Source organism: Lepisma saccharinum, chromosome 4, assembly GCF_977018435.1.
Source record: "Lepisma saccharinum chromosome 4, izLepSacc3.1, whole genome shotgun sequence".
In the NCBI taxonomy this organism is placed as follows: Eukaryota; Metazoa; Arthropoda; class Insecta; order Zygentoma; family Lepismatidae; genus Lepisma; species Lepisma saccharinum.
Genome location: NC_139232.1, coordinates 106267030 through 106289434, shown reverse-complemented (window position 1 = coordinate 106289434; position 22405 = coordinate 106267030). Strand labels below are relative to the sequence as shown.

Genomic DNA, 22405 nt, shown 5'->3' with positions numbered 1-22405 from the left:
CACACTATAAGCAATAAGATCATATGGGAACTTGGCATAATTTTAAGTATAAGCAAATCTGTCTGAGAGGCTTTCACCCTTTCTACACTAGAATTCAAAATTCTTAAAATTAAGAGCATATCACACTGGAAGAATTGGGGTATAGGCCCCTCTTGGCATTGTCTTAAGTACGGGTAAATCTATCTGTTGAGCCCTCGCCTTTTCTACACTAGAAATTCAGAATTTCTTAAAAATCAGAGCATATCACACCTGAAAAATTGGGGTATAGGCCTCTCTTGGCTTTGTTTTAAGTATAAGCAAATCTGATTGTTCAATCAAATAGCCTCGCCTTTTCTACACTTAAAAGTTGTGCTGTCCGTACCATAAACCCCACTACTAAAAGATAAGCAATTACTTTTAATTTCAAATATACTTTACTAAGAATAATATCGAAAACACACACAAATTAGTGTGGTTGGGAGTGTTCAATGCTTTCTGTCCCAAGAGATCATTAACAAATCTACATCAATACGCACAGTAAAAGTAAAACAAGAATACAAAACAATAATAACTATGAAATCTAAATGATTTATATTAACATAGTGCACAAACTAAACAAAAATTTACACATAATAAAACCACTTCAACTATGTCATAATTTATTAACATCTTTAACCGGTTAGTAATGGAATTAGTTCGCTGCTTTACACTATCTGATATGTATGAAAGTAACAAATTAATTTCTAATTAATAATCATAATAATTATTTGAATTGAGTAATTTATTTTTACTTTTAATAACATTAAAAATATGTACATCGTATAATTAACACATATGTTCGTGGGTAGGGGGTTGTAGGTTAAGAACTTTCTCCCCCTCACCAGTTTTCAATGATTTCGCACCCTGGTGGGTTGTGAGGTGTTGCAGTTCACAATGCCTTCAGTGAGGTGTTGCGACGTGTCGTAATCTCCGATGAAAAAATAAAAACAGCGGGTGACAATATATAACTGAACACATCGCGTCTAACAAGACTTGTTAGTGGATTGCGATACCAGTAGTCTCATTACACAACATCAGGTTACCATACACTTCAATTGGGTTACAATTATTAGAATAAAAAAATAATAATATTGTAATTTATAATAAAGGCTCTCACGGGTATAGTAAGATAAAAACTTCAAGCATATACCCCCAATATAATATCCTGCCCCACCAAAATTGCTATGTCAATTTTAGGTTCACTGTTGGTATTGAAGAGTTAAATCTCGACCTCCTCCAAATAATTTAATTCTCAATCGCCACACCAAAATTCCCACAACAGTCTAAGCGCAACAGTAATTAATACTCAAGACTTGGCTATCTCCCATCCTAGTGCTCAATTTCCTTACTACAGAGTTGGAAACTTCCCCAAGCAAGGGTAATTCCACATCAGAATTAATGATAAAAATTTAAGGTTTAATATGTAATAGCTGGATATTGTGCACCTCAAATAGATATACCGTGTTGCCGAGAGGCGACACTGGTATGTCTCGTCGCGTGAAAATTCCATCTCTTCTCGTGTCTAGTCTCGTTAACAACACTAATAATACATAGTAACTGTTATAATTCCCTTGGAAATACACAACTTGCTATTTATATACGAGTGATGCTTAAATGACAACGTAGTTCAACTTCCGTCCTCCATTGTTCTATTTAAGTGGACGCAACCAGCTTTCACATACCCGCCTGTGGGCACCCCTGTTCGACATCCCACTGATTTTTTTTTATATATATATATATATATATATATATATATATATATATATATATAAATATATAAAGTGAGCCTCGACTTTCTTCAGTTCTATGTCTCAAGTTTTCGTTCAGTCGAAAGTTGTTTAAAGTGTTTGTGACATAATACACACGGAACTTCCTCACATTCCTCCCTGTGTAGTTCAAAGATTCATAAGACTCACAACTGTAATCTGAATAAGGAAAATTAATGATGAAATAAATATCAATAGTCGAAGCAAAGTTACCAAATTTGAAGAAGTTAAGTGAAAACAGCTCCTCTCTCACTCCTAAAAGAGAGCAATAGATGAGGTTGTTTTCTTTTACATATTCAACTTATCCATAATTTTGGCTTTCTGCCTTTCTTTATTTAACAAAATGCATGACCAGGCATATTAACTTCAATTTTACATGAAACTTTAGGTTTCAGAGAGAAATGTGACGACCTAAAAACTACCGATTCAATACATATGTTAATAGCTGTATAATCCAATTCTGAAGACATACATTATCTCGGATCCTAAGTGAACCTGTATATTCAGTCCCAGCTAGCTTCTGGGCATAATGACGGCTCATTTTTGTTCATAATTTCTGCATTGATTCCGGCTGTGTCCAAAAGGTACAAAGTACATACTTGAAGTACAGTCTTGACGGAAGTGACGTCACCTAGTGCAGTTTGAAGGCGCCAAGCAAACGAGTGTACAAGACCAGAGGACGCAGCACACGAGCGGTGCACACTTGCGATCTGTGCTTGCTTTTCATTTGTTAAAAAAATGGACGTCTGAAGTCAATCAGCTGGTAGTTGTAGTTCTTCCATTGTGTGGAAATGTAAGTAAACAAGTTTTTAAAATACTATGTAATTTTATTTATTGGTTTTATTCATATATGCGTGGTTTCTTTCTTCTATAGTGAGAAGGTGTTTAAAAGTGAGAAAACAATTTCTTTTCCCGCTGTCGTAAACCACGTTGCGGAATGTGTGAAAATTAATTTGAAAGAGCAAATTTATTTCATATTTCTATAATTAATAACGTGCTGTGTCATATAAACTGCACGCCGAGTCATGTGTGTGTTGTTCACGGAAAACAAGAGTGGCACATACAGTCGATGTTTGATAATTTTAGTTTCGAAGCAACTTTTGTTGCATTTCTCACTTGTGTTGGCGCTGCAGTCGAAGTGCAGTTCGAAAGCTTTCCGCTTCCAGGCTTCAAGACCGCACTGCGAGTATGCTCTCGAAGTATGCTCGCTTCAAGTATGGTCTTGCAGCTTTCGGACACAGCCTCCGCTGCGAAACCGTGGCGCGGAGCGATCTGTCCGCCCGTGACGTCATGCCTGACGTCAAGGACCACGTGATCAGGTATGGCCCCAGCCTTCCTTCTAATAGTCTTGCATTTACCCTTACACCCCTTTTAAATACGACTTATACCCTCCCAGATGGAACATTCTTGGTAAATCACTGGTACCAGTTTAATATCGACTCTGCCTCAAATTGTTACTGTCTTTAAGTTAATGTTCTAAGTCAAAAGTACATTTCCTCAACTGGTTACAATCGTAGCCCACAGGCAATATTGTGCTAGTGAAATTGCACTGTACTTATCAATAATACACAAGATATTCTTTCGGTTATTAACTCGATGGAGCCAGATTTGTTGTAGATGAGACTTCTCAATTGCAGAACTTGGAGTTAGATTCTGATTCAGTAATGCTATGGTGAAATGTCATTTCTAACTCAAGATGACTGTAGGTCAGAGGTCTCCAAACTCCCCGAGACAATGATCTACTTCCCACATTCAAAAATACATGGAGAGCTTCCAAGTGTAAACTGAATTTTTTAATGATTATTTCTGGGGTTATAACAACTTTGTCTTAATCAAATTATTATTTTTAAACATCTCTGCGACATACAGAGGATGTAATTTCTTAAAGAGAATTTAAAACATGTAAATACTTTTACATTTCTTTCAAAGCACAGTGAAATTAGAAAACTTGCTGCCTAATAATTATCATCTTGCTTATTACCGAATTATTTGTTATATTGGGTGAATAGGTTGTCACAACCATTAGAACGATTTGTCCAGATGTTCCTCTGTCATTCTATTTTCAAACCTTTTTTTAATTTTACAACTTGTACTTTTAACCTTTTTCAAGAGGCTTTTTACACCTCTTTTTTAACTCTCAGGTAAGGATTTTGATAAGGAGATTTTCTCCCATGTACATTAAAGGGTGCAAAATCACCATTTTGAGTGAGTTATCAATACCCACAAAATTTCCTCAACATCACCACAAAGGCCCAATTTATGTTAATTTGGTTCTAAATTTACCCTTACACTCCCCTAAACATCTCCCCCCAGATGGAAAAATTCTTATAAACGCCTGCCCATTTGTGCTGATGCTGCCAAAAATTTTAACTCATTCGTTCATTGATTTGATTAGCACATATGAGCGTAAAGGAGACTTGAACCTTCAGTCTTGCCTAAAAGTCGAGCAGCAGTTTGGAATCTGGCTAAGTACCTGTTAGAAAATCTAGTTAATTTGACCCTTGTATGTTTTAACGGAGAACCATTCTGAATCTGACTTGGAGTTTTTGTTGACATTTCTCTAAAATCCTTTCTTATCCTTCCAGAAAAATGGCACCGCAAAGGATATCGTGACGGTATGGACAGGTGAGAAGGACATCACCCAGTACGGCCTGGTGAACCGGTTCAACGGCTACAGCCACATGACCCACTGGAAGACGGAGAAGTGCAACAGGTTGAACGGCAGTGACGGCTCTATCTTCCCCCCATCTATCACGGAGAACTCCACCCTGTATGTATATGAGAAGGACATGTGCCGGCTGCTGCCACTCAAGTTCCAGAAGGAGGTTGAGCACAATGATGTGAAGGCATTTAGGTTCAGTCCCCCAACCAACGTATTCGCTGACATTTCCAGAAATCCCGAGAATGATTGTTTCTGCCCTGCTGGACCCCCGTGTGCCCCCAATGGACTCTTCAATGTCAGTCTGTGTCAATACGGTAAGCGTTCCTGAAAATCTCTCAAAGATTTCATTACAAAAACGGCAATATTAGTGGTGACGTGGCCTGCATACAACTGTTCAAGATTGAGTTCAAACAAACGTCGCGTCTTCTTATACGATAGCATTGGTAAGTTCTAAAATTCTGACAGCAGTCATGAAACAAAATTGTTATTGTGTATCATACATCAATGCCAAGATGGTATTTCGAATAGTCTATACATTACACATCTCTTACAGAGGATAAGGTAAGGAAAACGGGACTATGGAAATCATGCATTTTTATAGAAAATCAAGTTTCGATGCTTAACTGCCGCATCACTGCCGTGATGCCTGCTGGGAGCTCGGCAGCCTCATGGGACTGGAGCAGTGCCACTTACTGTCCGTGGTTACTGGATCAGATGCTGGAGTTTTGCATTATTTGATTTCTTACTCCAGTTATTCTTTACCTTATCCTCTGTAAAGTATGTGTAATAATACCGCGTATTCTTCCACATACCATCTTTGTAATGACGTATGCTACTCATGACAATGTTGTTTCATAATTGCTGTCACAATTTTAAAAGTTAACCCTTGTGATGGAAAACTGAATGCTATCGCACAGAAAAACACCATGTGACGGGTTTGCTTGGACTTAATCTTTCTCACTGACACCACACTAATACGGTTCATTAATCATTACTGGATTAATTTCATAATATATCTGGCTGTTATGCATAAGAAGCTTGGAAGCGAGTCATAACTTCCGAATCCATCAACCAACAAGCGAACTGTTGATGCTATCTCGACCCATCACCTATTTCGACCAATCTTGCTCACGCCCTGTGCTGTTAGTAAGCTCACTAGCTAGAGTCGTGCACTCTGCTGGATATGTTCGTCATTTGACTATATACGATTAAGCCTGATTGACACAATATTTTGATCAACTGCACTTGTACTTGTGTGTATGTGTGAGAGGAGGGGGGAGCTTGTTGCATTCTCTAATTTTGTTATTTTTCATTTATATTTGCCTAGTTCATTAATGTTAAATCCTTTTCATGTCTTTTAATGCATGTACTATCTCTCATAATTCAATCTGCCAATGACGCGAAAAAGCTATCTATTAATCCACGAATGTTATGATGTAAAACATTATATCTAAATATATAGTAATAAATTTGGATATAATATCATAATTGTTGCTAGTGATGCAGTATATTCTATTATCAAGTATGATGGGACGATTTTTTTGACATTTATGTCTAAAAGCAGTTTCTTCTTTTGAAATTTCAAAACTATGTTGCATTGAGTTGCTTGAGTAGTAAAGTATGAAGATTTTCCTTTAAAATCGTACTTATTTTTTTTTTTTAGAATACATTTCTTTGCACATACTATCCATAACTCACATACAAACTAGAATTCCAAAAACTGAGCATATTATTTGTGTTTTATTACAGATTCTCCAATCTTGTTGTCGTTCCCTCACTTCTATCTCGCCGATCCATCACTCAGGGAGGCTGTGGAGGGCATGAGCCCACCTGACAAGGAAAAACATCAACTTTACCTTGACATCCAACCTGTAAGTATTTGTAAGAGTTTTTTCCCCCAATTTTCATAAATTGATTTTTCGGCCAACATTTTTGCCATAACACAACTTTATTTGGGGGGTAATTCTTCAAATGATAGTCAGGTGACAAAATATTATATATATATATATATATATATATATATATATATATATATATATATATATATATATATATATATATATATATATATATATGCCAAATCCCTTGCTTATTTCGCCTATTTTTTCCTTCAATATTACACGACATTCTTACATACATTCTTTTGCAGATAACTTTGAAAACTATAGATAAATACATAATTGTAAAATGTAATTGTAATTGACATGTTCCTCAAGTCTTTTACTCAAATATGAGTTGGTTGTGTTTCCGTAGCAAAGGAATTCCCAAAATTGGCAGAGTGTGCCACTTCAAATAGAATTCAATCTCTTAGAAATTCAATTTTGGGAGTTTCTTTTCAAGTCTTATATATAAAAAGGGGGACTGCATTCTAAGGGCAGTGTGATACACAATAAAATATTTTGAAATTACCATCTGTAGCCTTCACTCTGAACTGAAAGTTGTCAAAAGACACAAATGATAATTGGGAATCAGTGATTGGGTTCCAAAACCAGGATGGGGAAGGTGTCAAAACTGGGTGGCAAAGACAGTATATTTCCCTTTGTAGATAAGATTTAACATAGTGCGGGGGCAAAATTGAAGAAAAGTGGGGAGTAACTGCCCCCCCTTGCCCCCCTAATCGCCGCCACTGTCGGGGATCATTTTAAATGTGGCTTGAATTTACCACTGTGATTTTTCCCTAATTCTTTTCTGCTTTCATTTCAGAAGGAGCTGTAGCCCTATATGCTCCTCCCCTCCCCCCTACACATGTCAGTGCCTTGGACATACATGTTGAGTTGCTGTTTATGTTTACTTTATGCACAGATAGGTCGATCAAAACTGGGCCTAAAAAAAAGGTAAAGTGTTCCCCTGTGCATAGCACCACGCCATGAAGGCGTATAGGGGGTGTGGGGGTAACGCCCCACACTTTCTTGATCCGGTCGTGAGTGGGGGTGATGTGATCAGCATCACGCCCCTGACCGCCTTTACCCCCCAGGGTTTCCCCCAGGTACCCATGTTATTCGATGCTGGGTAGGCGCCGGGGCCGCTTCCACCGTTAGAAAAGTTCCCAGATTTGAACCGGCCGGCGGTCAGGGGCGTGATCAAAACTGGGCCTTCAGTTTAAATAGCCTCTTGTGGGTATCAAGCCCAGGACCCCTTGGTTTCAAGGTGAAGACATTGCTACTATGCCATCGGAGAGACCCACATATAAATGTACATCTCGCTACAACTTGGTTCCCTATGAACCCTCATGGTGCAATGCAATACACAAGTACCAGTGTTGGTTAGCATATCTGAGCTTTGAAGAACACAATGCGCAAGGTTGGGAGAGGGCTGTATTTTTCTCTGGCGTGTTTTAATGAATGTTTCAACTAAAGAATGAATTGTAGCAGTGATTTCCTTACTATTTTCTTGTCTTGCAGCAAATGGGGACCACGATGAGTGCTAAGGCACGAGTTCAGATCAACTTGGCAGTCAGTCAGGTGGTGGACATCAAGCAAGTCGCCAGCTTCCCTGACATCATCTTCCCTATTCTTTGGTTCGAAGACGTAAGTATTTTTCACCATTATGTCAGTCTTTTGGTAAAATTATTCTTGATTATAATGAAAACATCTAAATGAGTTAGGCACTCCTGTTTTTGGAGATGACGTTAAATTAATGTTCACTTATTGGGATCCCCAGTTAGGAGTACAGTGTGAGGCTTATGGCGACAGTGTTGTCATATGATAAGCAGCAGAAGAGGGTTCCCATTGAGAGGCTGCTTTAGAACTTACTGAAGCAATAGTAGCCACTGCTACTGTTGGTTCTGGAATGGCGCACATCCAGCCACTAACAGTTACTCAAACTAATTGCTAAGAGCTTTGAACCTGTCCTTCCTAACCTAACAATTCCTAACTTAAATTTCTGATTAGTTCTAATGATGCATGTGGTTAAGTTAGGAGGGTCAGAACTCTTTAGAGCTCTAGTAATTAGTTTTAATGACTATTAGCAGCTGGATATGCCCCACACCAGACCCTGCTACTGTTTAATAGCGAAATGTCCACAACAAAACAAGAAACACTAATTCTAAAACCGTCCCTCTTTCGCTCTTCCCAACACATGTTTCTAATGGGTGGCAACAGCCAATAGGCTGTTATATTCAGCCCCCAATTTTGTAAGATGATCTGAATTGTAAGACAAAGGGTAGAAAATGATAACATTACATTCCCTTATAATTGGTGCATATTCATTTTTATAAGCATAAAATCAAAATTTGTTATTTACTTACATACAGTGAGTATATACTTGTCAAAGACAACGTTTCGGTGGCAACTGCCCCCTTCTGTAAAGCCGACTTTTTGACCAGAAGAAGGGGGCAGTTGCCACCGAAACGTTGTCTTTGACAAGTATATACTCACTGTATGTAACTAAATAACAAATTTTTAATTTTATGCTTATACAGAGGTTGTTCGCTTTATATCCGACCATTTTCGATTTGGTGCTGCCACCTGGCGTATCATGCTGGAACTATGGGTCTGCTGGCGGGAGCAGCGTTTGTTGTGTCTGACCTTGTAGGTGCGTGAGTGTTGGTAGTGAATGTTATCAAATGGCGCCGAAAATCAACCGGTATTGGGAGGGTTATGTAATGGCCCTTTTCCATGCTAAGTTTTCATACCTACGCATTGTGAAACAGTGTTGGGAGAATGGGTTAACACTCAGGGTGACTACTGCAAAAGTTACACACAACAGGCTCTCCTTGTGAAACATTCACCCACGAAAACCACCAGGAGAAGGGCTGCAAGCGAAGTGTCACCCATAGTGCGAAGGGGGATCCGTCGATTGGCGTTCCAAGAAAATCCCCCAACTCAACGTGATATGGCCCACAGATTTCACCTCACACCGTCAACTGTGAACAAAGCAATTCACAAGCGCCTCAGGTTGAAGTGTGTGCGGAAGGCCCGTGTACACCACCTTCTACCGCGTCACATTGCCGAACGTAAGACGAACTGCAGGAAACTGTGAAAAGTACCTGGCAGGTTCGAAATGGAAGAAAGTTGTCACAATTGATGAATCATATGTCCATCTCACTGCTGGTGGTCACATTTGTGCGATCACATACCGTGACATTGACGGCAAGGGGCGCAGCAACTTTGTTCGTCAGTGCAGGGAAAGTTTCCCTCGTGGCTTTATGGTTGTGACAGGATTCGGATATGAGGGTAAGTTGATGATACGCAAGGTGGACAAAAACGTGAAGGTGAATGCCAGATACTTCCAAGACTCCATTCTGACACCTATCTATTTGAGACATCCCACAATTGGATGGAATGGATGTAAACCAGGTGATGATCGATATGGACAAGGCTTCGAGTCATATCGCCAGAACATCACTACGTTTTTATCAGGAAATGGCAGATGAATTAGGAATTCATGTCATTCTGTTTGAAGACATTCCTGTGAAAAGCCCAGATGCCAGTCCAATGGATTTTTGCGCATTTGGACTGTTGAAACAACGTTTTCAACATCGCTGCCCGCGCACCCTGGATGGTCTTTGGAAAGCTTGCAGGGAGGAGTGGGACAGAATTCCCATGCCTGTCCTGCACCGGAGCTTGCTGCAATGGAAACTGCGGTGCCGGGCGATAGTCTACAATGCTGGGGGTCCAATAGAACATGATCGATGGTGGCGGCGCGGTATCTCTTAAGGTGAGTACCCACCAAAAAGTTTCGGATATAAAGTGAACAACCTTCTGCATATGACAGTGAGTAAGTCGCACGCATCCAAAATATGAATATATTCATTTTTTTTTAAAAAAAATATTAACCACTTTCCTTTCTGACAAAGAACATTCTTGTTTGAGAGTACTGATAACGCCCATAAGACCCTACACTGAACTCTCAAGTTGGGATCACCTATAGTTTGATAGAAGAGCAATAGGGAGTTTTTCGACTTGGGTTATTTGACATCAGTTGCTTTTCTGCTTCTAGGCTTAATCATAATGATAGAAGTGCAGTTGTATTATGTTTCGAATTCTTCAATAGTAGTTTAATTCCTTCATGATGTGTATAGTTTCGGATTACATAATTTGCTCTATTTCTACCAGGGCATGTAGATAGAATCCGACCATAGTTAAGTTGTTAGGGTAGCATTTTACCAAAGCAGGGTCTCTAGATTCGAATTTGAATTCTGTGTAAGATATATGAACATTTCCTTGTATATGTTGACTAATTCACAATTCATCCTCATAGTCATGTTTAACTTTTAGAGACACTAACAACTATTTAAAGAGGAAGGCAAAAGGCAGTAAAATTTGGAAAGAAAGGCATCCTAATAGGCATCAAATTGTAAAATTAGAAACAGTAAAAAGCCAAAAGTTTGAAAGTCACATCCAGAATTTGAATACTTTCATAACAACAGCCAACATAACTTCAAATATATGCTGAATATTTACAATAATTGTTTTATTTATTGTTGCTCAAAAGAGAAAACAATTATTATGCTGGCTACATAACCTTGTGAAATAATAGAAGAATTGCAATTCAGAATTCATATCAATAATTGCTTCACACAAATGAATATTCTCTCAACTAGGGCTTATCCAGAATTTTGGAGAGTGAAAGGTCTGTTTTAGGGTGGTACAAAGGTATATTTTGCTTCAAAATGACCATGAATTGGACTTTTGTGAAGAATTATAGGGGGTGTTGGAGAAAGGATGTGGGTGTACAACCATGTTGGTTGTAAAAATTCTACCTCATTTTATCATGTGTTACTTGTGGGATTGCTACATTTCGCATAGTGGAGGTTTGGAACTTAATGTGGGATTTTCTATTTCCAGGGCATCGATACCCTTCCAGCCGAAGTCACCGATCTCCTCTTCCTTGCCACTCATGCACCACCCATCGCCAAGGCAGCCATCTCCTATGGCCTGTTCGCTCTTGGAGGAGTTCTTCTCATCATTTCCATCGGCTGCATCATCAGACATAGTGGAAGACAAGAAACGTTGCACCTGGAGAACACCAGCCACTATGCCGTCGAGAAGAACGGCCACACCAAAGACAGAAGCGTGGCCAATGGACATCAGCACAAGCTACAGCTCACCCAGAATGCATACCCTTCCACCAATGGCAAGAAGGACACGATGGAAACCCTAAACCCAGCTTTTGTAGAGGCACCAGAGTCCGGTGTTACATCATAGGAAAATTATGCGTTCTCATGCAAGGACTTGCAACCATTCCAGTGTGTTATGTATGAGGTACCAGTTTACCAAGTTCGAAGTACAGAAACGCTGTTTCACAAAAAAGGTGATAAATCTTATTAAAACAAGAAGCCTTTACAACATCTTCCCTCGCTCCATTTTCTAGAAAAATAAAGTCTTTGTAGTCCCTCCATGACAGTGAGTACATATGGAGTGTGTGCGAAGAATGTTGCATGACATGGGTATTAGTATCTACCTGAAGAATAGATAACATTATTTTCAATGGTCATATCTGGGTTTATCTTCCTTAAACAGTATACTACTTGGTTTTTGTAGTGAGTTTTTCTTGGTGCTATATATATAGGTTGTGTGTCTTTCCCTGGAGAACGCGTGTGGTAGTGAAAAAGAATATTATTCTGAATTTTAAAAATGGACAGACGGCTATTGTTATAAGGTGCTCTGTTACTTTTTAAGACCCCTCCCCCCCAACTTAACCACTCATTACATGAGAAATATGTATTTTTTTAATAGTTACGACCAAATTAGATAGTTTTATATTTGAGATACCTACATTTCTACCTAACATTTTTCATCAACTTGAAATAAAGGTGCAATATATGTTTGCAGACGTTGTTACACGTTTTTAGGATATCTGTGTTGTTAAGAGATCTTTTTTTTCATTATTCTTCTTGTGTATATTTTATATTGTATATACTTAAATAGTTTTGTTTTGATATGGGATCTGTGCCTTCGAGACCATTTTGTTAGAGTTTAAGTGAATGAGGTTGATGTTTCGACTTAGGTAACAAGTTTTAAAACATATCGGAACCTAGTAGGATGGTACAGTATAATACGTTGTATTAAATTGAATTTGGTACATAGTACATGGTCAGTTTTGAATTCTTGTAAGTATAAACTGTACTTACGGACCTTAAATGTTTAAAAATTGTTTTTATATTCAAAGATTATACAAAAGTCTTCCATTATATTTGTGCTCATGAATTTTTATATTCATACATAAAAAATCACTCTTCCAACATTTTATAAATAAATACACTGCAGACATTCAGTCATGATCAGTGGCCATATTAGTAAAGATTTAATTACAAGGATTGAACTAAACAGCAACTATACTTGTTAAAGATTTTTAAATGGGTACAGTTACTTAGTCTATGGTACACATAGAACTTTCATCTTTCTGTTCTGCCATTATTAATTTAAGTGTGTTATTGTTAGTGTTGTATATAATCCTGAAAAATGTATTTGTATATGATTGCTTCAACATTTGTTATTTTATAAGAGAGCAGAACTATTTCAGATGGTAAGCAGTAATTTCTTGATGGTAAGAAATGGGAGAACAAAGTTTATATGAAATTGTAGTGCCTTTCAACAATGTGAGATAGTTATCTCACCTTCTCTCATTAGTATAGTTCAACATGTACGACTTTATTGCCAATAATGTCAATACTAAATGCCTTGATAGTGTAGCAGATACTTGCATTGCATAGATCGATAAATGAGCTGATGCTGTTAAGGAATATTTTGTTTAGAAAGTTCCTACATGGATCGTAATTATAATTGAATCAGTATGATTAATGTGAATGTTATTTGTTGGCAAATATGGGAGTAACTATTGTGCGATGAATAGTATTCTTCATTGATCAGATTTACATTGTAAAGTTTTTTCCAAACAACTGTTGCAGTCTTTTGATATACACTTTTGAAAGATGCTCGTCTGTAGTTGTGTCTTATTAGTACATAATGTATGGTCAATTTTTTAATCGCTCAATACCTGTTAATTGTAATATACTGTGTTACAAATAACTGAATGAAAGCCAGAATCAAATATAAACAATAGTATGACTTTAGTTGTGCTTGAAAGGTACTGTATAAGTTTTAATCATGTTCTAATGTGAGATTGTTGAAATACACATGAAAGCCTTATTGTTTTGAGTAACTTCCAGAATTATTGTGCAATAATGCTATGGTCTCTTATAGCCTACAAAACAAAAATATCTGTTGGCAAAAAAATAAAAACAGGTTGTGTAAATATTGCCTTTCTTGCAATATCAGAGTTCAAAATACAGATCAACTTGGACCATAGCTCACTGTTATATAGTTGAAATATTTCGTCCCATGTACATTTTTTTAAAATAAAAAAATTACCCTGGTTATTTATCACTTTAATTTGTAGCATGTATACAAGATTTAAGTTCACCATGCCATGCAGCCTAAGGTGCCAGGCTTTGGGCTCAGGCTAATGCTCGCTTTAGATGAAAGCATTTTCCTTAGCATTTTTAGTAACATTTATGCCATGAACAAAATGTTATCGTGTAAAGTGTCTCCCTGGGTTCGGTAACTGGTAGAGGCACATACTGGTTCAGATCCCACTTTAAACTGTAGGTCCAGTCCCGATTAGCCTTACTGTGCATAAGGTGGACTTAAAACACCAAATCAACCAAAATGTTACCATGTAAAGTGAGAAATTTTTATGGCATTTCAGATGCTATGGTATATTTCATGGCATTTCTCAGTGATAGGATTGGTCCTATTTCCATAGCATTTTTTGTATCATAACCAATCAGAAGCAACCTCTAGGGCACAAGTGCATATGTAATGGCGGTCGCGTGAGATGTAAACAATGTATCACTTCACATTTTTAAAAGACGACAACTATTCAACCGAGAGGAAAAATGTTACGTATTAAGAGACACCTGCTGGTTCAGTTCTCCTGGAGAGAATTGTATGGGACTGGTAGCCAACCGGCATCATAAGGAAATTGGGGAGTTGCGACCCTCACTGCTGTGGCTGAGTTCATTGTACTGACCACACATCACTCATTAACTGGTTGGATGAATGCCCGCCTCTGCGGAGGCATGTGGGAGTAAAGTGTGAATTTCGTGTGTCTAGTTGGTAGGGCTGTGGTGCAAGGACATATGTGGAGGAGGGGGGAAGATTTATGAAGTACTCAAATTAAATAATAAAAATATACTTTTTTTAGCATTTGTTACATAATCGATGGTTATTTATTACAGCCGAACTTACTGGAAGGCGAGAAATTGGGATCATACGGCTTTGAAGGACAGTTCCAAATATTTATCCACTCTATAACTTATGTTAATATGCATAAAATATTAATCAAGAACTTGACTTTTCCTCAATTAAATCTAACTCCTTCCTTTGTAATTCAATAAATATTCAATTCTTCACCTATTTGACATTAATTTCCTTGCTAGTGCAGTAGTTTTTATACAAATTTTGGCGATGTTAATTATACTTAAGCTAGATAATGAATACTTTCAGTTGTATTTCTATTCTTTTACCATTTTTTGTCTATGTAATAATAACATTACAATATTAATTAATTTACACATTGAATAAATATTATTTTATTTAATAATAAAATTAGGAGGTGATGTGATCAGCACCACACTCTGGCCACCATTACCCCCTCCCCCAGATACCCATTGATTTGTGTTTGGGATGAACCCCAGAGCAGCTTTATGCTTAGATCATCCACCCTGGGAATCGAACCCGGATGTCCTGCATGGTAGTCAGATGTCCTACCGACTAGACCACCATGGCAGGCATACATTTTTTTTTGGGGGGGGGTTCTGAACAATTGTCACAATAATAATAATTATCAGGTCTCTCGCTCTTATGGTTTTTGAGATATTAAGGTTTCCATACTGCTACATGAGCAAAAAAAAAAGTCATGCATTATGTTCGAAAAATGGCTGCCCCAAGAGAACTAAAGACAATATTTTTTTTAACATTGGTTTTGATATCTAGAAACATGTACAAATGTATGTACTAAAAAATTATTTTTTTCTAAAATGGTCATGCAACCAATTATTTTAATATTGGTTGATTTGACATGGAATGACGCCACAACAAGAATTTCCAAGATTAGACAATGTTGTATGGTCACACATGTATATCAATTTCCATGTATAAATTTATGATAAGGTGACCAGACCTTAGCCAGGATGGTACCCTTAACTACAGCGCCTTTAACAGGTAGTTTGGAAAACAACCCAAGAAACTGGTTTCCGAGGTGGATGACGACATAGATGGTAGTGCGATCAGTATTGCTTATTATTTTCTTATGAAAGTAATGCAGCTTAGTTTTTAGAAAACATTGTGTAGATTTGTTTGCCTTCAAAGTTCGTAAGCCAGACCCCGTGGCAGAGTGGTTAGCACATCGTGCTACCATGCCAGGGGTCTCGGGTTCGAATCCTAGCTTGGGCATGGATGTTTGTGAGTGTCCATTCTTCAGTTTCAAAATATCATCACTCATCCCCATCTCCGCAAATGAGCCAAAAGTGGTACGCGTACAAAAAGCAAAGTAAAATAAAGCAAATCAATCAATGAAAGGGTCGTGAGTGAACTGATGGAAACAGTTATAATGGGTGGGGCACGTTAACCGGACGAATTTGAAAAAGTCACTACAATGTTAATTTTTACTGGAAAAAAAAAAATATTTACAGAAATATATAGTGAAGATCATAGCATTTCATGAGAGACATTCAAATGTTCCGTTACTAGTAGCTACTAGCAGTTACTAGCAGTTTTGTTTCTGTTGGATTACCAACAGCGAGTGAACTTTGCACAGGAATGCTTACACAGTGTGAGGATAATGAAGACATGGTGTTGTTGATGAGTGATGAAGCTCACTACCACCTAAATGGTTCTGTAAATAAACAGAAATGTCGCTACTGGCGTGTGGAAAATCCCCGACAACTAGATCAGAAACCCCTCCACAGCCCAAAAGTGACCATGTGGTGCACTTTATTTAAGATTGACATCATCGGTCCTTATTTCCTTGAGGACCAAGGTGATACTGTTACTCTCAATGCTGATCGTTACAAACAGATGTTAAACACCTTTTTGGTACCTGAATTACAGGGGAGGAGGATTGTGCATCTGAATTACGGAGGAGGAGGATTGTGGTTTCAGCAAGATGGCGCCACGGCTCACACAACCAGAGCCTGAATGAGTGCTCTTCAAGCTCTGTTCCCGAACTGCGTCATTTCCAGATTTAGTGATGTTCCAAGGCCCCCTCGATGTGTGATTGTCCATGTGTGATTTTTTTATGGGGATGCCTGAAGTTGCTCGTCTATGAGAGTTTGGCACGCACACTAGATCAGGTGAAAGAGGCTATTGTTGACACCATCGGCCAAATCGACAGAGACATGCTGGAGAAGCTGGAGGCCAATTTCCATGATCGCCTTCAAAGTTGCATCCGTGAAAATGGATGCCATTCGTCTGATGTAAATTTCCACACATGAATAGCATAAACTGCTATGATCTTCACTACATATTTCTGTAAATAATTTTTTCTTCCAGCAAAAATTAACTTTGTAGTGACTTTTTCAAATTTGTCTGGTTCCAGCGCCCCACCCTTTCTTTGTGGATTTGCAGTCTCGAAATGGCATTAATTTGGAAAGTAAAATAAAATAAATAAATAAATAGTATGCTTAATATCAGAAGAAACATCACAATGTGATTCTGGAAGTCAAGTGTTGGATTTTGTTTATATATGTAGAGTTTATGAATATGATTTTAAAACTTTTGGGTGCTTCAGCACTTCGGCTATTTTGCACCCGTCACATTATACAGGGTCCAACCCCTTACCATTAAAAATAACAACTCTAACGTTGCATAACTAAAATCTTAAAATATTCTGACTTCCGTTAAAAGCTGAGGCTGTCAAGGGTCACTCAGCACATTTCAGGACAAAAAACAGGACAACACAGAAATATAGTGGCCATAGGGACAGTCGCCAGAGCCCCGTTTGTCTACAAAATGCAGTCCAGGGTGTACTAGGTGGAAGTGTGGTTGACAATTGGGTGTACTGTGTGGAAGATCACCCCTTACACCCCATACGTAGAGTTTATTTTTCTGTCTTATTTGAATATAAATAGTATCCTGAGAGATATTTCATACCAAGGTGACAATCCACACGTCAATTCGAAGCGAGCAGTTGGTAATTAAATCAATGCAGCCTTTTGACCACAGGGACACAAGCTCGGGGTGGACAGTTTTCTCAGGGAGAGTTTAGACACATGACAAAGGAAATGGGGATTTCACACCAAAAATGACACCTGGTCCTTTGGTCCAAGGAAGCTTTCAGACAGAAGCGACACATGTTGCTTCATAACAAGCCAATAAAGAGCAACAATTCAAACCATAGCAGCATGATGGACTGCACAGGCCAGCGTTTGGTTGTCACGTGTCTTTTCGGTGCAAAATCTCCCTGAAGCAAGACACTCATCGTGCATGCACGAACAACAAACTGCAGCAACATGTTGCAAACTATTGAGGAAATGGCCCAGTTTGAGTGACACGCAAGGAACAAAGCAACACATAGCATGCAGCTCATCGTCTTGCTTTGGTTCATGTTGCCTAGATCTGTTATTCACACAATTAGCAGCAAACACTTGCTAATAGACGAAAGGCACCATGTCACTTGTCACTTCATTGTGAACACCCCCTGTAGCACGTCGTTTTGGTCTGATTACACTTCCTTTAAGTGGCTTTCCAACCAAAGTAACAGGCGGCACGTGAATATGACACATGAACGTGTGTGCTAAATGGGTTGCTTGCTGAAAGGTTTGCTGGACCCTCATGCGCAATGAATGATATTTTACAGTCTGGAAGTGTGTGTCACTAGTCACATCAGTGTGAACATCCCATATCGCTTGTCCCATTGGTCTGCTTTCACTCATGTTGATGGCACTACGGGAGTTTTGTAGGTTTTCCTTTGTCGTTTCATGCAATCAGCAGTTATCATCATCGCAGTGATAAATTTCAAGCAGAAGACAAGCGACAGCAAATATAAAAAAATACAAATGCTTCAGTGTGTACTTCATTTTAAAAATGTGTACAATTATAATAATAATGAACCTTTTGTGTAATTCATAAAAACACAAAAATTCAAAGTAAGCAAGAGCATTACACACATATATTTTCTCCTGTATATTATTAATGAAAGTCATGATAACAGTACATGGTAAAAGTCTGTTAATATCTTCACGGCCACTGGACCAAATATCATAGCAATTGTCATATTCATGGAAATGCTACAAGTAAAAGATTTAGTTTTTGTAACAAAAACTCGATTTACTGCCATTATAAGTGGATGAATTCCTCGAACATGTACCGACACCAGCACCTCTAGTGGACATCACAATCCAGAGGTACCGCCAGAGTGTGCAGAACCGTGCCGCTTTGCACGCTACCTATTTAAGGCACTGTACTGCATCAAGATAATGAAAAAAAGGGGATGGTTTGTGAAGATTATGTTGCTTATGAACACTTTCCATTGTTGTTGTTTTTTAGCACGTGGAGATGTGTTATTGTGAAGAGAAATATGTCTGTTACCTTAGCACAAAGCAAAACAACCCAAAGGCTTAGCGCAAGTGAATATAGCACCCAAATCTTTCCACAACAGCAGCAGACAGGATGTTACCTACCTTTTCATAATGTATTATAAAATAAAGTAAATCAAATACAAAGGACTGAAATAGAATTAAAATTATCATCAGGTGTTTATAATTTTATGTCGTTAGGTTAGGAGTATTATGTTTGGAGCTCATAGCAATGTTCGTTACTTTTTTTTAAAGTTTGATGGTGTTATATTTTGGACGTGTTCTTTTGCTATTGGAGTGAGCATACACCCTTTGTTTACTAATAAAAGTGGCGAAAGTATTCCGAGATGGCAGGTTTTTATTTACGCGGCCAAACTTTTGGATCAAATATCTCCGTTGATTGTGTTTCCACAACTCTGGAACCAATATTACGTAAAACATTGAAATCTGCTGATTAAAAAAAAATCAATGTCATTCTCGAGGAGGTACAACAGTGCGTTAACGGTCCAGCTGACACAATCCCCTTTTTTGGTGACAATGACTTATTGGAATAGAATTACTGCAACAATACACCTTCTCTACTATTACTATGAACTATTGCATTGTTGGGTAGAATTTATTGCACATTTCAATTTCAATAATGTGCCATATTCCAATTTTCTTAAAATATTGAAGTATCTTCTCTATAACGAGTGTTTTCGTACATGAATGATTTGTGGACGAATGACAAGAATGCTCTTTCAGTACAAACTTTGAAAGATATGTTGAGTGCAGTGCATATCACCATATCATGCAAGTTATTTACAAAGTATATATTAATTTATTTAATTAGTTACCAAACATAAGTACTTATGATGATTTGATTTGATTTGATTTAGTTTATTTTACTTCGCGTTTTGTGCCTCTTGGCTAATTTGCGAAGATGGGGATGAGTGATGAAATGATGAAATTGATGAATGGACATTCACAAACAACCAAGCCCGACCGGGATTCGAACCCGGGACCCTTGGCGTCGCAGCGCGATGTGGTAACCGCTCGGCCACAGGGTCGGGCGTACTTATGATGAAATAGGTTTTATATTAAAATGTGTACATTTTGTTGTCCTGTTTTTCCTTTAGGAAAACGTGAGAAATGTGTCCAGTTTTTCCAATTACAGGTAACCTATTTCCCTTGAAGTTACTGCTATGAGTTTACAGGTTTGTAGAGACATATTTTACAAATAGCTAAAAAAAAAAATACATGCTGTAGCAGCCAAGAGACAGATATTTGCCGATTCCAGTGGACACATATTGCTTAGTTGTTCAGATACAATTTTAACACTAGCTTACCGAGGGGGAGGGTGGGGGCTTGCATGCTCACCACATCTATTTTTGAGATTTTTCAACTGTTTGAAAATAAATTACATTGTAAATAAGGTGAATTGCAGGAGTAGACTTTCATTCGCGAAAGAGCACATCCACAATGACCAGGAATTTTGGGATAGTGTCGTATGGTCAGACGAGTCCAAGATTAATATATATGGGTCAGATGGGATAAATAGGGTCTGGAGAAAATCAAATAAAGACAATGATCACATTAACACAATTCCAACAGTTAAACACGGTGGTGGGTCATTAATGATTTGGGGCTGTATGTCGTCCAAAGGTGTTGGTACCATCCAGTTTATTGATGGTATCTTGGATGCTTGGACATATTGAAGAACAATGCAAAGCAGAGTGCCCAAAAAATGGACATGCTGCCTACATACAGATTCCAACAAGACAATGACAGTAAGCATAAGGCGCGAGTTTACATGAATAGGCTAACATGGAATTTTCCCAAACTACTACAAACACCAGCTCAATGTCCAGACTTAAATCCCTTTGAGCATTTATGGGCAATTTTGAAGAGGTGAGTCCATAAAGCAGGCTTCAAGTCCAAACAAGAGTTGAAAACTGTTGTGCAAGCCGAGTGGAATAAAATAAGCTCTGAAACATGTCGGAAACTGGTTAATTCTATGAAAAACAGGTGTCAAGCAGTAATTCAAGCCAAAGGATACGCATCAAAGTATTAGAACTGTAAGTCAATTTGCTCTGAATATTCTTTTTTCTTTTATATTATTAAGTGTACGAATAGAGAAGTTGTACTAAAAATGGCATGTTTCTCTTTCAGTTTCATTTAATTTATTATTGTTATTGGTTATACAGAATTTGGGTAAGATTTTGTGTTCCTAGTGATATTAGTTATTGAATTGTAAAGAAACAATTTCAAAAGAGTGTATTTCCTTTCAGATATTAAAGTATTTTCTTTGAAAATCCGTGTGTACGAATAACAATGTTACATACTGTAATTGAACTATGATTATGCCATAGTTGATATATTAATTTTAATTAAGGATGCATATTAATTTCCATATAAACTTTGAAGATCAGAAATGTATTTATGAGTAAAATTGTTGGGATCAGGGCATCGACTTGTAAGAAATAAATTTACTGGGCTGTAAAGCAGCCAAAATACATCACTAGTTGCCCCATGATAAGGTCTAGCAGCCATTCAACCAAATATACATGGTGTACTGGAAAGGCAGAATACATGTTTGTATATATACGAAGTATTAATATTTCTGAAGAAAAATATTTTCAACCTTAAACCAATTAGTAGTGTACATTCATATGGAACAAGGAAGAAAGATGACATTCATTATGAAAGCCATAGTACATCTAATTTTAATAAGAGTGTTTACTTCCATGGATATAAATTGTACAACCATTTGCCTAAGAAATTGAAAGACTGTCCACTGAACATATTTAAAAATCAACTTAAAAGTATACTTATATATCATTGTTTTTATTCGGCAGTGGAATATATATATAACAATTGATAATTAGTATTATTAGTCAAATTATATATATATATATATATATATATATATTATTAGTAATGAATAATATGTAATACATCATAATGTAATATGACGTTTCCTATACCAATCTTGTAATTAGTGTTACATCTATGGCTCTTACAGGAAATAAATCTATCTATCATATTTTACTGAACACAAAATTTAATGTGAAGAGATTTGATAGATTTTCAAAAGGTAGAGCAGTATTTTCCTTTTTGCTTCATGTACGTGTTTGTATAACAAATTCAAACCTTGAAAATCATATCATACTATTAGGTTCTATTAAAAACACATACAAAACTACTATAGTTACGTGAATATGTTTATACTACATAGATATATTTAATAAACCTACCGACATATGAAGATAACACTTGAAAGGAAACGCCCATTTAAAAAAGTCAGCTTGGACTCCCCGATGGTGCAGTGGTAGCATCGTCGCCTTGTAATCAGGGGTCCTGGGTTCAATACCTTACTAAAGTTCAACTCTAGTTTTCATATTTTCACTTTGCACTAGGGGTTTTTCATTGAATAATCTATTTTCTTAATTTGCAACT

The 22405-nt window shown here is 37.5% G+C and overlaps 1 protein-coding gene across 2 annotated transcripts in view; it reads left to right on the top strand.

The window, feature by feature from the left end:
• The window catches only part of emp (epithelial membrane protein), a 197703-nt gene extending 183935 nt beyond the window's left edge, over positions 1-13768 (top strand). For both annotated transcript variants that reach the window (XM_083121032.1, XM_083121031.1), the window contains exons 6-9: positions 4370-4760; positions 6196-6317; positions 7848-7973; positions 11235-13768. In XM_083121032.1, the coding sequence (XP_082977158.1) occupies positions 4370-4760; positions 6196-6317; positions 7848-7973; positions 11235-11594 (999 nt within the window). In that variant the 3' untranslated portion in view covers positions 11595-13768. The remainder of the gene's footprint in view (positions 1-4369; positions 4761-6195; positions 6318-7847; positions 7974-11234) is intronic.
• The last annotated feature ends 8637 nt before the right edge of the window (positions 13769-22405 follow it).